This window comes from Kogia breviceps, chromosome 7 (genome assembly GCF_026419965.1).
Source record: "Kogia breviceps isolate mKogBre1 chromosome 7, mKogBre1 haplotype 1, whole genome shotgun sequence".
NCBI classification, from domain to species: Eukaryota; Metazoa; Chordata; class Mammalia; order Artiodactyla; family Physeteridae; genus Kogia; species Kogia breviceps.
The window spans coordinates 8652467-8669749 of record NC_081316.1 but is presented as its reverse complement, the minus strand read 5'-3'; the positions used below and the strand labels follow the sequence as shown (position 1 = coordinate 8669749).

At 57.4% G+C, this 17283-nt stretch overlaps 1 protein-coding gene across 11 annotated transcripts in view; it reads right to left on the bottom strand.

Annotated features, from left to right (window-relative positions):
* DGKZ (diacylglycerol kinase zeta) overlaps positions 1-16228 on the bottom strand; it is a 41499-nt gene extending 25271 nt beyond the window's left edge. For 3 of the 11 annotated variants that reach the window (XM_067037094.1, XM_067037092.1, XM_059068403.2), the window contains exon 1: positions 4552-4805. In XM_067037094.1, coding sequence (XP_066893195.1) covers positions 4552-4712 — 161 coding nt within the window. In that variant the 5' untranslated portion in view covers positions 4713-4805. Of the gene's footprint in view, positions 1-4551; positions 4829-6783; positions 6937-15931 lie in introns of those variants that run through there. The other 8 variants (XM_067037088.1, XM_067037089.1, XM_067037096.1 and 5 more) reach the window with 8 other exon arrangements.
* Between the last annotated feature and the right edge of the window lie 1055 nt (positions 16229-17283).

Genomic DNA, 17283 nt, shown 5'->3' with positions numbered 1-17283 from the left:
AGCCAGCTCCCGGACCTGGAAACTCGCCTTTGTCGGGGGGTACAGGGACCCAACCTCTGCTTCCCCTAGGGACCAGCACAGGCCAAGCCTCGGGGCCAGCATGCCCACTCGGCTCCCCCTCTGCTCGGGGGGCGACTGGTGAATTCTGGAGAGGGCTCTAGGAGGCGGCAGAGGCAGGCCTGTTTCCTGCTCTCCCAGGGTCACTCAGTCCTTCCTCGGTCCTGGCCTGCGAGGACACCCACTCTCGTGCTCTCTTTTGCCAAGTGAGAGTCCCGGGCGGCTCCGCGTCCTGAGACTTGAGCTTTTCGGAGGACGGCACAGAGAACACATGACGAGCTGCCGCCCCCTCCCCTGGCCTGTCAGCCAGAGCGGCGGGCGGCTGTGTGGCAGCAGAGGGGAGAGCACGGGCTCCCACCCCAGGCCCCGGCCTGGCTGGCTCCACGCCGGCACACGGTGTCGCGGGGCGACAGGCAGAGCAAGGTGAGCAGATGCACGGCTCAGTCACCGAGGCCCCTTGCTCTTCCCCAACCTGCGGGAACCCTGCGACGCTGGCTTACACCCGCCTCCCTTGGCCAGCTGGGCGGCTCCCAGAATCAGCCTGAGCGAGACAAACCACTCAAAGAGGCACCTTTTGCTCCCAGACATCCCGGCACCACGGCCCAGATTCTTGCCTCCGAACGTGAGGCATCCCTCAACACGCCCCTTCCCGATCACTGCAAACTCAACCCAGACCGGCGCCACCTCTGCTCAGGCTGCCGGCGGGCACGCTCTGCCGTCCTGGACTTCAGGACCACGCTCACCGGGCCCCGTGTGGCATCACCTCTACGTGGGACCTGTTGTCTCAAACTTGTTCCACAGGTGCGTCTTCTGCCCTCTGGGAATGAATGACTTTAAGCACTAATGAAGGGCAGGGGTGGCGGAGCCAACGCTCAGGCTCCCAGGGGCTCTGCAGGCTGAGCAGCCTTCCGTCTAGATGTGTGAAGCGCCAGGTGATTTCTGACGCCCCTGGGGTGCAAAACCAGTTAATTCACAAGCTGCGTGACCTGCCCGGGTCGGGTCGGGCTGCTTGGACAGGGCCAGAGGATGAGGGGGTCCTCTCCAGGTGGGCCCTGGAAGAGGAGGAGGAGGCAGAGCCAACTTCCCTCCCACTTCTGATTGACCACCCCTCAAGGCCAATAGAATCTGGACAGTAAGGACAGAGGAAACCCAGACGCCCTGGGGAGGGCAGAACCTATACCCCCTCACGTGGGCGTGGCCGATGTTTCCCAGCAAGGCCGGGCGAGGTGGACTGGAGCTGGGGAGGAGCACGGCTCAGCCGTGCGCCCTACTGGGCTAAATGAAAAAAGGGAGACGGCAAAGTGCTCCCCAGAATCCGGAGGGCGAACCAGACGTGGGAGGCTGCAGCGGACTCTAAGAAAAAGCCTCTTTAAGGAAGATGCCAAAGAGGCTGGCATTCACAGACCATTCTACCACACCAGACCAGGGATGGCAAACATGTGGCCCATGTACCATCACTACACCTCCCAGGCCCACAGCAGAGAGTGCTAGTCGGTTCTAGAACTCTACCCCTGAGCCAAGATCCGAATGCAGAAGTCTCAATACAGCTTCCGCAGCCACCACCAATCTATTTGTTATCCTCCCTTCCAGCCACTGTCTGTTGGCCTCGCAGGTTCCTCAGCCCCAAGGCCTGAAGTGTGTATGGCTGGTGGGGGGGAGGGAAGGGGAGGGGAGCAGGAAGGGGGCAATTCAGAGGGTGGATGCCCAATGAGCAGCAAGAGCCGGACTGAGAATGAGCTTGGAGCCTGGGGAAAGACGGAGGGCTAGGTTCAGCTGGGGCACTGGGGAGTTTTGAGACGGGCAACTCGCAAAGGTGGCAGGACCACGTAAACAGCGTTAAAGCGATGGTGCCAAGGCGGTGCACTATTCCAAATACCTGTCCCCCCAGCCTCCGGTCAAAGCAACGGGAAGCAGGTCAGCCGCGTGGACGTCTGATTCTCCAAAGCCCAGGCGTGTCAGGCGGAAGTCTTTACCCCACTGCCCTCTCCCTGACTCTACTGGGTTTTCCAAATGCATTCATTTCTGTGTGCCCCAATGCCCCAGCACAATGCAGCTATGCAGGGGAGACTCCTCACACACTTCCGGAGGTGCTGTTTGATTTTCTTCTCATTAAGGCGTCCCGTCAGATCGCTTACCATCCCCAGAGTGAATGTAATACTGCGGTTCTCAAACTCGGTAGCACCTTAGAAACACTTGGGAAGCGTTATAAAATGCCCAGCCCCGGGACTTCCCTGGTGGCACAGTGGTTAAGAATCTGCCTGCCAGTGCAGGGGACATGGGTTCGAGCCCTGGTCCGGGAAGATCCCACATGCCGCGGAGCAACTAAGCCTGTGCACCACAACGACTGAGCCTGCGCTCTAGAGCCCGCGAGCCACAACGACGGAGCCTGAGTGCCACAACTACTGACCCTGTGCTCTAGAGCCCACGAGCCACAACTACTGAGCCTGAGAGCCAAAGCTACTGAGGCCTGCGCGCCTAGAGCCCGTGCCCCGCCACAAGAAAGGCCACCGCAATGAGAAGCCTGCGCACCAGAACGAAGAGTAGCCCCCGCTCGGCGTAACTAGAGAAAGCGCATGCGCAGCAACGAAGACCCAACGCAGCCAAAAATAAATTAAAAAAAAAAAAAAAAAATCCCAGCCCCATCTCCAGACCTGATGAGTCAGACATGCCAAGGGTAAGATCTAGGAATCTGTAGTTCCTAAAGCACCCGAGGTCACTGTGATGTTCTGTTTGGGAACCTGGTACAGAGAAAAGGATGTGGGTTTTGGAATCAGACTAGAGTTCAAACTCTATCTCTGCCTCTTACTTGCTATGTGACTCTGGGCAAACTACTCATCTCTTTGAGCCTGTGTTCTTCTCGTCTATAAAAATGGAGAAGTAACATCTGTCCTGATTATTTTAGAGAATTATGTAAAGGTACTTGCTGTTCTCTTACTTCTTATCCTTCCTCCTGAATGTGTCTGAGGTTCACTGCTACATGCACAAACCTGTGCCCTTCACAAGGGGCAACAACCAGAGGTCAGAAGAGCCCAACACTTGGTACCCTGTGGGCAGACACAGGAAGCCTCTGGCGGAGCCCCTCCCTCCCCCTCACAAGCCTGTGAACACTGGAGGCTACATCCTGCAGAGCTGGGTGTAAACTGCTTCGGCATGCAGGGCTGTGGGTGACAAAACAGAGGTACAGAAGCTTTGTTCCCTGCCCCGTTTTATGTGGCATTGAAGCCTGCCTGGTTTCACAAGGGCTTACAGAGCTCCATCCGCCAGTGTGAGGACCCAGTCTTTGTGCGTGGCAACACAGGGCAGGCACAAAGAGCAGGGCCCTGCTTAGGGTAGGGCAGGCAGAGGGCACAGGTCAGCATTACAGGGAGGCCAACTTGTACAGAAAAACACTACCCATGTTATTGGTGGGTGAGGTCAACCCTGGGAAGGGACAGGGCAAAGCTCGGGGGGTCAATTGCCATGAAGCCTGGACAACTGAAGAACAGTGAGAGGGAGGCCCTGGGCAGACTCCAAGTGGTCAGAGTCCAGTCTGAGTTGGCTCTGGGGTCCTGAGCTGATTGGCTGCAAGCTCCGTGGCCACTGTAGAAGGACAGGGTAAGTCAGGGAGAAGCCCAGGGAGCCAGGTGGAGTCCTCATGGGGCTCCATCTCCCCTCACCTTCTACCAGAGCTGCACTGGCAGGAAGCGGCTCCCAGCCAACACCAGCACACATGCCACGGGTTGCCTGCACTCAATCTTTCCACACCCTCCCCACAGTTCCTCACCAGAGTCCTGGTCAAAGCCCTGTCACAGGCACAAGATGGTGACATTTGGCGTGCTGGGGGAGAGGCCAAGATAGAGCTTGAAGAGTCAGCACCCCATCCCTCTCCCAGCAGGGCTGGACGGGGGTAGGGAGAGATATGCCTACTGCCTAGCAGAGCAGAGATTGAGGTCTCCCTGCTAATTAAGAGCAGTGTAAAACAGGTGGCCAGAACCCCCAACCTCAAGGAGAAGCTGAAAATGCTGAGCGATTAAGTCTGTGACCAGTGCTCTGGGACAGGCATGGGTCGTAACAGTAGTATCAACGAGGCCATGTTCTGCGGATGTCACGCAGTGGTGGTAGGCAACCCGGCCACACCGAGGACCAGAGTGGCGACGTGACCGCCCACCTCCCTGGGGCCAGGAGGCTCAGAGGGAGCCCTGTTCCATCAGTGCCAAGAAGGGGATCGTGACCAGTCATGGGGGCCCTACCTGCTGGTGCCAGGGGGTTAGGTGATTCTGTCTCCCTGCTGGAGAGTTGGAAGCCGCCCCTGCCTCGGTACCACAGAGGAGGCGCGCTAAGCTGCCGGTGCCAGGGAATGACCCCCACTCGGTGCCAGGGCCCGGATGCTGGGGGATGATCCCCCACGCAGAGCCAACGCCAAGACAACCCGGATCGCCGGTGCCCGGGGACACCCCACTCGGTGTCAGCACCAGGTGGCCGAGGGATGCCTCCCGCCGTCGCCGCCGCGCTCACCTGTGCCCGAAGAGACGCAGCCCTGGGAAACGCCGCTTGCTGAGACGCCGGGGCGCCTTGTCCGGCTCGGGACCGGCGTCACGCTCGCAGCCGCTGGACGAGGCGGAGGCCGACTCGGAGTCGCTGCTCCGGGCCTCGGGGCTGCCGTCCCGCGGCTCCATCCGGCCCTAGCCCCGGCCGGCGGCGGGCCCGCGGAAGACGCCCATGCCGGGCCGGCGGCCGGGGCTCAGCACGCCGGCTTCTCGCCGCCCGCCGCGGCCATGGCGCGCGCTCGCTCCGCCCGCCCCGCGCCGCGCGCCCCCGCGCTCCACGCCCAGGTGCTGGGGAAGCAGCCGCCGTCGCCGCTCCAGGAAGTGCCGCCAGCTGCGGCCGCAGGACCCCGCATAGCTGGCCGGGCCGCTGCCTGCCCGCCGCCGAGCACGCCCCCCTCGGCTACGCGGTGGCACCAGCCCGCCGCGCCCTCTGCCGGCCGCCGGCCGAGCCGCAACCCGCCTGGGCCGCCAGAGGGGGCGGGGTGGAGAGGGGGCGGGGCAAACGGAGCCCCGCCCATAGCCCCAGCTGGTCCGCCTCCCGGATCAGAATAGAATCCAGTCCGATACAGCAGACCTGCGCGCACCCAGGCACACGCAACTTTTTTTCCTTCGTCTTAGCCCCGTCTCCCCGCACCAAACAACCTACATACTCACAAGTGAACACTCGCGAGGGTGGCTATCACCCCCTCCCCTCCCACATCTACAAGGAATAGACACCTCTCTCGCACACCCTGTGCCCGTCACAGCCACTCATACAATCTACACTGCTACCCGCTTCGCTCTCCCAAATTACGTCCTCGGGAACAAAAGTCACACAGTGCTCCCCATACGCACAGAACAGACACGGCTCTCTCACACAATTATGCTCACTCATTACACAAACTGACACTTCCCACACCAGCCTCTCACACTCAGAAATGTATACCAGGACCAAAGTCACTTAGTGACCCTCACACACACCAACAACACGTTTCTCATTCAAATACATCTTTCTAAATCCAAAGCTGTTTCTAATCCTTTCACACTCCTAACACGTAGCACTTTCCCAACACAATATCCAACGGAACCTGTAAATCTGTTACACTACAGGAATCACCTGCACACCTCTTACATAATCATAAATACATACACAAAAGCAAGGACCACACTCATTCCCCAACATCCATGCCCTCAGTGAGCATATACGTCTTCCTCCTATACCCAAATATAACCCAGGACAACGGTTACATGTTGCCACGTCCCTCTTACATATACCTCACCCACCCAGAAATATACCTCGCAGCCACACACAAACACAGCCCCATGGGCAGCAAAGGTTGTCCCCCTCAAGAGATGAGGACAGCAAGTGGAACCAGAGCAGTCGCCTTTGGGAATCAGCAGCTTGGGGGCAGCCTCTGGATAGCCCCTGCAGGGCTGACAAAAGGAGGCCAGGAAGCTGGAGAGTACCGTCTTCTCCCTCCAAACCCTGCCATCCTGATGCCCATATCAGCTGCCTGCTGTTTCTGTTAGCGCTCCTGCCACATCCTGTGTCGCTTCACTTTCACCCTCTCTGGGATTCTGGCAGTCCCTTTTCCAGCCTCAGCCTGCCACACCTAGCCAGTGCTGGGAGCTGTGACATGTGGGCAAGCCTGCCGTTTTTAAAAAATAGCCAGCATCCAGAAGCTCAGAACCTTCTCCCAGCTTCCTTCAAGTTTCCTCTAGGCCTGGAGACCAGGGGAATGAGGCAGCAGCCCTCCCACCAGCTGCAGGTGCCAGGGTGGTAGTGAAATCTGCAGGTGGGCCGGACACGGTCCTCCTGGGGTGCGTGGGTCCCTTTGGGAAAGTTTTGCAATGCTTCTGACACCAAGCTCTGAGGGAGGAGACCAGAGGCTACTGAAGACCCCACTGAGTCTGCACAAGGCGCCCAATGCCACACTCCTGTGGGGACTCCTCTCTCCAGACCCCCCCGCGGTTAGCTCCCTCGACTCTCAGCCTTCTGCAAGCTCAGGCCCCACCACACTGCCCCAGCAATTCAGACATCAGAGCCCCTCTCACCCTGCCAAGAGCCCCTTTGCCCTTTTCTGCACCTCTGCAGAGCCACTGGACACGGGGAGGGGCGTGACCCCACTTCCGTCACTCCCCCAACCCCAGATAAAAGACTCATGGAGGGACTGAGGGCCAGAGGCCCCTGTGCCCATTCTGCAGCCACCCGAGTACCTACTGTGACTGGGGGGCCTCAGCTGGGATCTGCGGCACGTCCCAGGAGCGGTAGCGCCACATCTGCCTCAGTGCCCCGGGCCGCTCTCCCTTTTCCGTCTCCAGAACCTCCGCGGGCCCAGAGCTGCAGCCTCATCGCAGCCTCCCCCGGTACTGTGGCCGGCCCCCCGTGTGCTCATCCTGCCCAGCGACTCTCTTCCTCTTTCGGCACTTCCTGACCAGGGGGCCCTGCGAGAGGCCGGCCGGCTGCCCCGTCGAGGACCATAGGCCTCGTAGGCGCCTTCCGCTGGCCGGGGCAGGAGGCTGGCTGGGAAGAGGAGCTGCCCCGGAGGCCAAGAGGCAGGTGAGGACAAGCCCAGCCCGGCAGGCAGGAGACGGCACCGAGTCAGAGGCTGCCCGGCAGCCGGCAGGCCTGGCCAGGCTGGAATCTGACCCTGGGCCCCAGTCTGGCCTTCCTCTCCACCTAACTGCTCTGATCTTCACCTCTGGGTCCTGCTGAGGTCTCCCGCTTCCTCACAACCTCTGGGTGCACTGGGACCGCGCCCAGTCCCCACACAGCTCTCTCTCCTCTCAGCTCTGTGAGCACCACACCGTCTAACACACGGACAGTGGCGGAGTGGAGAGAGTAACCAGAAGAAGAATATGGAGCTAGAAGATGTGGGTGCACGTCTGCTTTTGCCACTTACCAGCTGTGCACCCCGGATCAGGTCCGAGAGGTTTACCTCTGCAGGTCCCCTGAAATCCTTTTTGGAATAAGGGAGGCTACAAACAGATAAACTGGAGAATATGTGTGTCAGGGAGCCTTTCTGAGCCTCGGTTTTCTCATCTGTAACATGGAAGGGGGCAATAGTAATAACTGAGCTTGTGGAGTTTTAGGAGGATTCAATGAGAGGTGAAAGAGTTTACAAATGAATTCATTCAATAAATGTTTATTGAGCGCCTTCTATCTGTGCATCAGGCACTGTATCAGACTAGATAGCAGTGTGCAAGGAACCAGCGCTCTAACATTATGTTGCTTAGATTACATTCTAAAAAAGTAACATATGAAATAACGTCCGGTGATGAGATGAGATGAGCTGTCGAGAAAAATAAAGCCAAGGCGAAGGGGGAAGAGGATGAGACGGCGATGTTACTTAGGTTCGGGAGACTGGGGAAGGCCTCCTGAGGTGACACGCGAGAACAGACCTGAATGAATTGCGAGAGCAAATGATGTGACAATCTGGGAGAACAGCAGTCCAGGGGGAAGGAACAGTCAGAGCAAAGGCCCTTTGAGTAGGAATGTACTTGATGTGTCTAAAGAATAGCAAAGAGGCCACACTGGGTGGACTTTGAGGCCATCGTGAGGATTTGGTAAATAAATAGTAAGGCATACACTTGCTCTTTATTATTAGGGTTGGTTCTGGGATGGAAATCATACCCTCCTTAAGCACTCCTTAATCATGCTGCTCTGTAATTAGTTCTTTAGCTCTGTATGTGTTTGTTACCCCCGAAAGATTGTAAATTTCTCGAGGACAGAAAGGGTGTTAATTCAGTTCAGTTCAATAAACATTTACGCTACAGAACCTGCAGACACGGGAATGTACACGATGCCATCCCAGCCCTTAGAAACCTCCATCTGGTGCTGTAATCACCTTTGTGTCCCTCATGACTGGAACATAATATTTCTCAATAACTATTTGCTTGATAGATCAAGCTATGTCATGACGAATTAATACTTGGTAATAATAAAAAATAGCTAATATTTCTTGGACATTTCTGTGCCAGAAACCTTTGAATTCCTGTGACAATCCTATGACATAGATCTTGTTATTTTCTCCCTTTTACAGATGGAGAAACTAAGGCACAGAGCGGCTAAGCTCATTTGTCCAAGGTTACCCAGCCTGTAAGTGGTAGAAATAAGAATTTCACCCCAGAGTCTGTGCCTGTAAATAAGACATCCTATTATTGCCCCTCTGGGATTGGGGACATAGCCAGGTGATGCTGCTGAAGCTTGGCAGCCCCTTTCGCAGTGGTTCTCCCTCCAGCCCATCACCCTGCCTCAAGGCAGGTCCTGTGTGCTGTGGCCCAGCAGAGACTCTGCCAGCCAGGCCAAGGTCTATTCTAGAAGGAGGCTGTTGCAGGGCCCCGTCCTCCTCTCCCAGGGATTCTGCAAGTAGCTTTAACAGTTAAACAGAGGAAATGGGGCTGGGCTTGTTTTCAGTCTGAGGCTTCTGGCAGCCCTGGAGTAGCAGAGAGCAGGAAATGTGACGCCTGGAGGGGAAGCTGGGCAGGCTGGAGGCTCTGAGAGGCAGAGCAGTCCTATAGCTGTGGGACGGCGCGGTCCCCTTGGGCTTGTACTCACTGAAGCTGTCAATACTTTGCAGGTGGGGTGGGGAGGACAAGACTGGAAGGGACAGGTGCACAGGGCTGGGAGGAGGCCCTTGGCAGTTCCTAGGACAATGTGTGCCAGCACTGGGGAGCTGGGGACCCCTCAGAATCCACCCAGATACACACAGGAAGAGGAATCTGGGTAAGAAAATTATTCTGGGCTTTTTTGAGGCCCCAGGGGGTGAGGTGTTCTACTTTCTGTGGCCTGGATGAGCAAGTGGGAGCTGGGGAAAAGAAATGTACCAGGGCACCAAACACTTAACCCACCATCTGGACAGCCACTGTCCTCACAACCAGCCAAGCCAACCTCCTTGGCCTGACCTTCAAGACTCCTTGTGTTCTGGTTCCTTTCTTTTTTGCCTCTTCGTCCAAGCTTTCCCTGCAGAGGTTTTCTCTCGGCTCACACCATGCTGGTGACTGCCTCACAGTAAGTACTCAATAAACGTTTCTTCCTTCTTTCTTCACACTTCTTTTAACATGCTGCCCTCACCCCTGCCATTTCATTTGTTTATGCTGCTCTCCTTCCCCTGTCTGCCCATAAAGCTTGGCCCATCAAAATCTCCATCTTTCAAAACCCCAGCCCAAAGAGCAAAAGTGGGAAGGTGGAAAGAGTTGGTTCAAACCCCAGCCCTTGCTGTGTGATGCGGGGCAAATCACTTAATATCTCTGGGTTGGATCAGATGATCGCTAAGATCTTGTCTAGCTCTGACAGTTTCATTTGAATCTCCTTCCCTGACCTCCAGGTTTTCACCCACTCATTCATTCCTATGACAAATATTTTATAAATATCAATACCTACTAAGTGTCGAATGCTGCTCCAGAGCTAGCCCTCCCATCCCACTGATGCGTCTCTGACACTCACCTTTGTTCCCCCCAAATGGTCCTCTATTATGTGACCTTTTAAGCCTATCAGTCTTGTCTCCTTACAAGATTCTTGAACCCAGTGTAGCTCCTAGCTCTGTGCTGGGTGTACAGTATGTGCTTAGTAACTTCGTATGGAAGTCGAAATGAGCTGAATATAGCTGTCCGACAAGCAGAGCAGAGGCAGGGGGGCTGGCTTCCCGTTTGCATGAGTGGCTGTGGTGAGACATGAGGGACTTTTGGAGCCCATGTCACTTCCCAGCAGCTAAGCCTGTGATCCAGGTACCTGCTGGGGGCCCTTGGGAGCACCCTAGAGCCTAAAAGCACCTGCTGATCTTGGCCCCTGCCCAGGTTCTGGGCCTCTGCCCCCACAGAGGAGACAGATGTACCTGAGCTGGGTTGCAGGTGCTGCTGGCTAGTGACAGATGGAAATTTGATTAGGTTCCTTCTGGGTAGCCTCATTAAAGTCACGTGTGGGAGGAAATCTGGAGGAGGGCTGGGGACCCTTTCCCACTGGGGCAAGAGAGCTGCGGGTAGAGCACAAGCAGCTCCGCAGTCCAGTGTGGTCCCTCAAACCGTCCGTGATAGCTCTTGGAAACTGCCTTTGGCAACTTCCAGGTCCCCAGGCTGGAGGGGAGAGGAGCTTGGGTGTCTGTCCCCTTGCTCGGGGTCAGCTAGAGCTGCCCTGAGGAGCTTCCTGCTGCTTCCGGCCTGGACTGCAGCACCAAGCTCCCAGGGCACGATCAGCAGGTCTCCTGCCCTTCAAGCCTCCCATCGCCATCTGTTGGATCACAAGCCCTGATTGCAGAACCACCTTCCAGCCCTCACACCCCTTTGCTATTACCCATCCCAGGGATATGTGCACTTAGTACAGAGCCAAAAGAAGAGAGCCTTAAGGATGAACATCCAGGCCCTTGAAAGCCTGACAGCAGGTTTGGAGTGAAGCTGATCTGAGTCTGGATCCTGGCTCTACCAGTTACTGACTGTGGGATCTTGGCAAATTGCTTAACTTCTCTGAGGCTCAGTTTCTCATCTGTAAAATGCTGCCCAGTGACTCTATGAGTCCAGATGAGTCTTCCTTCCCCAAACACCTGTAGGCCAAGAACACTGGTTAAGCACAGTGGGGCCCAGCAGACACCAGATCTGTTGCCGGTGCCTTCCCTACCCACTTTGTGCATCCTTAAAGACAGGTCTTCCTTAGCCTGTGCTAACCCTTGTCCTTGGGACCTGGATCCCTGGGGGCTTCTCTGTATGTCCTGCTCTGAAATGGCACCCACTGAAGCAAAAATGAGACTCCAAGTCAGGCTTTCTGATGTCTTTTTAGCAGCACAGCAGAGAAGAACCTGTTCAAGTGCCTCTGCTGGAACTGGTCCTCCCAGCTCCCCTCCAAAAGGCCCAAAGGACTCATGTCCCCTGGTGCGGGAGGTGGGGGGCAGGCATGAGATGCTGAGGGGGCCTGTCTCAAGTGCCCTGGGCTATAATAGGCTCACATAAGACCCTCCTTCTGGAATCCCAACCCTACAACGCCGCCTTCACATAAGCCTGGCCCCACCTCTAGGCGCAGCCTTCCTGGCCTCTGACTCACGAGTCAGCAAGAACCTTGGGTCCCTGAGAGGAGGAAGGAGTTCCGGGCTGGGCCTGGGCCCGCGCCCTTCCCAAAGGAAGGAGAACGACAGACCCCGGCTTCCGGCTTCCTCTGGCGGCGGGCCCCCCTCCTCCAGCTCCAGCTCCAGCTCCACTCTCTGCCCCCGGCTTTTGCATTTTAAATTCAGGACAGAATGTGATCTCTTGCAGCTCTTTGCTTTATCCCGTTGCTATTTAAATTACAAATCGGCCCCATCTCCCTGTCACTCTTTGGTTATTTTTAGCTTCTGGTAAATAGCAGCAGGGAGAGTTGGATCAGGTGCCCCTCCCTCGAGGAGCTTGGTACCCACAGTCCCATGCCCACAGCAGGGGGCACCCTCCCCTGCCAGCTGGCCCCCCCAGTCGCTTCCCCCCAGCCCCTCCGTGGGGGTGGAGGGGGCAGGGGCAGGACTGCAGCCTGGGACGTGCACACAGGCTCAGCCCTTTGCTCTTACCCTTGGTTAAACTCTGCTACTCCCAAGTCTCATCAGCCATCCATCACTCAGGGCGTCGAGCCTCGTGCAGGGGCCTTCCTGAACCTCTCCCCGGCCCCAACCCACAAGGAGGTCCAGCTCTAGAAGGCAGAGGATCTAACTTGTGTCTCACCTACGCTACAAGTCAGGAACTTTACATCTCTTATCTTCTTTCATCTTGCCAGCCACCCTCTTGTACAGGTATTATTGTTCCCATTTTCCATAGAGGAGATGGGGTCAGAGGTGAAAGTGATTTACCCAGCTAGGAAGGGGCCGAGCTGGAATTCGAACCCAGGTTTCTGTGACCCTGAAAGCTGCATGCATGTGCACTGCACTGCCTTGCTCAGGGCAATGCATGTGCCCCTTTGCCCAATGCCCACCATCAGCTGTCTTTCCCATGTGTATGTCCTGTCCCATCTGCTGGATCAGGGGTTGGCAAACTATGGCCAATGGGCTGCATATGGCCTGCTGCCTGATTTTGTATGGCTGTGAGCTAAGAATGGTCTTTGCAATTTTAAATGGTTGGAAAAAAGCAAAAGAATATTTGTGACAGTAGAAATGATATGAAATTTAAAGTTCAGTGTCTATAAATAAAGTTTTACTGGAGTCCAGTCATGCTCATTGGTTTCCATATTGTCTGTGGCTGCTTTTGCACACGACGACGGCAGAGCAGAGTGACAGAGACCGTGTGACCTGCAAAGCTGGAAATATTTACTGTCTGGCCCTGGACCGAATCATACTTTTGTTGAGGGAAGAATGTTATCTCATGCTTCCATCTCACACAGTGTCTGGCCCAGGGTCAGAGCTCCAGACAGAGGTACTGATCCTCCTTCAAGGTCTTTCTAGGGCCACAGAAGCACCCAGGACAGGGAAGCCCCCTACCGGCCACACACCAGCGATCCAGCTCACATTTTACCCTTGCTCTCTCTCCTCCAGCTTCTCCGCAGGTGAAGTCAGTGGTTTCTGAACCTACTACTTGACTATCAAAATTACCTGGGGAGGTTTTTAAAAGTTGGCATGCCCAGGCCCAAAACCAGACCCTCTGCATCAGGATCTCCAGGAAGGGCTTTAGAAATGATTTTAAAAGAGATGCTCAGCCGATCTGGTTTGGGAACCACTGGGCTTATCTCCAGAGGTTCAAGTCCTGCATCTTCTGACTGCTCCTTTCAGACCAAATCCAGTGTCCCTTGCATCCCTGGCTTCTCCCAGGCTGGAGTCCACCCTCCAATGGTCTCTTGAGCCCAACCCTGAGCATTTAGGACTTCCTTGAGTGTCTGGGAGTTTTCCTCAGGCCCAGATGCAGACACAAGATGTCCTCCCACTTCCCTCTCCCTGAGAGTTTCCACTGGCAGAGACCTGCCATCTCTCCATCCCACTAAAACAGCTGCCAGGGCTGCTTCCCGCCCACAGCAGAGCGGTGGGGTAAAGGGGACCTATTTCCCAGAAACCTCCACGTCCCTAAAAACTCCTACTGTGCTGCTGAAAACGCCCCGGCCTCACTTACACGTCAGAGGCAGCCAGGCCCCAGTCCCGCCTCCACTGCCACCCCTCGCCCTCGGATTTTTTTTGCCCCCGCATTTCTGTCTAAAAGCCTTTTCTCTCTGTGAATGGCTTTCAACTGCTTTTCTTAGCAACTCCTCACAGCGGGCTGGGAGGTTTAGTTGCAAGCCAGAGCTGCGTGGAAGTGTGGCAGGCAGAGGATGTGGAAAGGACCACCGTGGGCCTGGCTCTTGCGGGCCCCCAGCGGCCTGGATGAGGAAGAGCAACATTGGTCACGAGGCTGTTGAGGATGGCAGCCACAGGGGAGGGCTGAGTCATTCCACGGGGGTCCCCTGGGCGGCCCAGGGCTCTGTCTCTTTCCCAGGGCTTCCTCTCCCCTCTACCCAGTATGCTCTTCTTGACCTGACGCTCTGACCTGCTCTGGTCCTAAGATGGGGCTCCTGGCCTGACCGCAAGGCATGAGGAGGTGCCTCACTTGATCTTTCCAGGGTGACAGCTGGCACCCGCCCTGGTGCTTCTTCTGCAGCCCTCACACAGGTGACCCGGAGGTCTCCTGATCTTTTCACAGTCCGAGAGGAGCCACAGCTTGCTGACCCTGCATCCTTAGTGACTAGAGGCCTCAAGTGTGGGCTGTGGAGGGGCCTCCGTTCAGGAACCACCCTGGGGGAATCCCAGCCCTTGTGGCTATATCTCTGAGTGTGTGTGTGTGTGTGTGTGTGTGTGTGTGTGAGTGTGTGTGTGTGAGTGTGCGCACACAGCATCTCCTATCTCAGCCTTTTGATTACTCTCTGCCCCCATCCCTCTAAGCCGCTACCCCACTCTGGCACTCTGGCTTCCTTGTCATCTCCAGATGCTCTTTGTTCCTGACCTTGGGTCACCCTCTTATGTCATAGGTGAAGAACTGAGGCCCAGAGAGAAAGAGAAATTGTCTAGCTCAAGGGCACACAAGTCACTGGCAGAGTGAGAATACAAGCCAGGCCTCCTGACTCCCAGACTACTATTTCTTTCATTCTATGCCCCATCACCCATCAGTCTCTTTGTACTCTCTCCTCCCCCCGGCGACTTTCAGGGACCCTTCTCTCTGCAGCTAGGGGACAGACGACGCCCTTCTCTCAGCACGGTGTTCCCAGTGGACTCCCGATTCCTCATAGACCGCAGACAGTGAAGGTAGGGCCCGTGGGAAAGTAACCTCCTGCCCGTTTATTCCGAGCGTCTCACTTCATGATGGTGGAAAAGTCCCTTCCTGTTCTCTCTCATCTTCCCCCAAGTGATGGAGGCCCGATGGTCTCATAGCCATTAAAAATACTGGGGTCCTTCAAGCTCCCAGGACTGGGTCAGTTTTATGAAACACCCTTCCAGAAGCCCCATGTAGCAGGGCAGCCTCAGACACATCCCAAGTCCTTGGGGTTATAAACAGGAAATTTGTCCTGTCTAACCAGGCCGATGGTTTCAAGGACTGCAGACACCTCGATGTCCCTGCTGGACCCTCCAAAGGTTCTGGGCCAGGGGCTTTAGAGGGGCAGCAAGTCCTGGTTGAGGCTGTTGTCTGGGAGAGGAAGAGGATGGCGGGGGCTGCCCCTGCCCTGCCTCCACGCCCCCCTCAGATCCCTCCTCTGTGTAACGCACTCACCCTTACTGAGGGGCAGTCCTCCCCCACCCTAGCCCAAATCATAAAAGTGGTCTCAGCGGATTCCTCTGGGCATAGGTGGTGGGACCTGGGAGGCTGGGAATCTTTCACAGGCAGAAGACGTTTAAGAAGATTCTGGTGGGAGTGCAAGTTTCAGTCTGCCCCTGGGATGCCGGTGAAGGTCTGCTTGGGCAGAGGGGTCCAGGGGGGCATTCATTCCCCTTCTCTAGGCAGCAGGGTCTCAGCCATTGTGGCAGCGAGCATCATTTCGGCCACTTCCACAGGCCAGTGTCTAGCACAGGGTCAGCGGACAGGAGAGCTCAAGAAAGGCCTATTGAATGAGTAGGGGGGTCCCTCTTTCCCCTAGAAGAAGAGCCAGGAGGATCTCCTGGCTCTCCCCAGCAGGTAGAGGTTCCTAAGGATCATGTCTTGGTTATTTTTCCCCTCAGCGCCCAGTACCGTGCCTGGCACGCAGTGGACACCAGTAATTTCACGTTGAATGAACAGGGCTTTCACTGTTCATTAGAGAAAGGGTCCCAGAAGCTCCCCCTTGGACACGGAAGGCGGAGACCCCTTGGTAGTCATTTCTGAATCCCCAGGGCCTAGAGCAGTGTCAGGCAAAAGCCGCAGGCGCTCAATGACTGCCGACTGAACAGGGGACCGGTCCCAAGAGCGGGGCTCCCCTCTGCCCGCATTCTTACCTGTAAGACACCTGCTTTCGTAGGTGCATCTGGCGGAACCGCTCCTCCACCGGGGGTCCAGCGGCCATGCCCCGGGGCGCCTCGAGCCACTGCTGCTGCGAGACCTCGGCCTCCGCCCCCCGCCGGCAGCGCCGCCGCACCACCTCCTCCTCGGCTGCGCGGCAGCCGCCGCCAACCCCGTCCCCGCGGGGCCCTCCAACGCCCGGCCCCTCGGCCATCCTGCGGCCGCCCTCTTCTCGCGGCTCCTGCGGCCTTTCGGGGTTCCCTGCTCAAGTTCAGCCTCCCTTCCTCCTGGGCCCGGGAACGCGAGGCGGAGAGGGAGGGAAGCGGCGGCCCCCGCACGTCCCTCCCGACGCCGGGGCTCAGACGACGGGCGCGGCAGCCGCTGGGCGCTGCGCCTCGGAAAGGCCGGCGGAGATCTTCCCGGGCCCCTCGGGAGGGGGCTCTTGGTGGGAGTCGGGTGCTGCGTGGTGAGCGCCAGGGCGCCCCCCGGACGGCTGGCGCCGGAGCCTGAGCGGAGCCCGAGCCCGGGCGGAGAGCGCGCGCCTGCAGCCACCGCCACTGCCGCGCACCGGAGTGTCACCTTAGAGACACCCGCCAGCCCGCGGGGTCCGGTGGGGAGGGCGCCGCCCCGCCCGGCCAGCCTGGCTCGGGCTCTGCAGGAGCGAGCCCGGCCCAGCCGGCGGCGGGCACGAACCCAGCCCTGGGCGCCCGCCAAAGCCCACCCCTGCGCCCCCTCCCCTGTACCCTGCGGCTCGGCAGCGGCCAATCACCGCCCCGCCCGTCACTCAGCGGCTGTGATATACCCACCTTGTCCCGCGCTTTCCGGCTTCGGCATTCGCCGCTGCGGCGGGCAGGTGGGGTGGCGGGGGCGGTGATACGAGCTGGCTTTAACCCCGTCGGCGCCACGGGACTTTACAGACCCAGTTCGATTTGGGGAAGGGGCACAGGAAGGGGAACATACTCTCGGGCGCCTGGAAGGTGGGGATGGACCCGATTGCCGGTAACACTGCCTCTAGGCCTAGAGCGCTTCTCAACCCAGCCGGGAGAGGGACCCAGCTCGGGGTGGGTGTGCGATGGAGAGCTTCCCGACCCAGGAGCCTGGCAGCCTCCTCAGGGCCCAGCTGCCTCTTGTGACCTACCCCCATGAGGCTCCTGGGCCAGGGTCTCCCAGAAGTTTGAATCAGCATCCTGGGTCGGGAGAGGGGGGGACCCAACTCCGGAAGGAAAGACTAGAGGTCTCCTTGGGGTCCATCTTATTCCCCCTGGAAATCCCATGGTTCCTCCTTGCATCATCTCCTCTTGTCATTGGGGTGTTCTTCACCTGAGCCTTACATCTGGATGATGGTGGG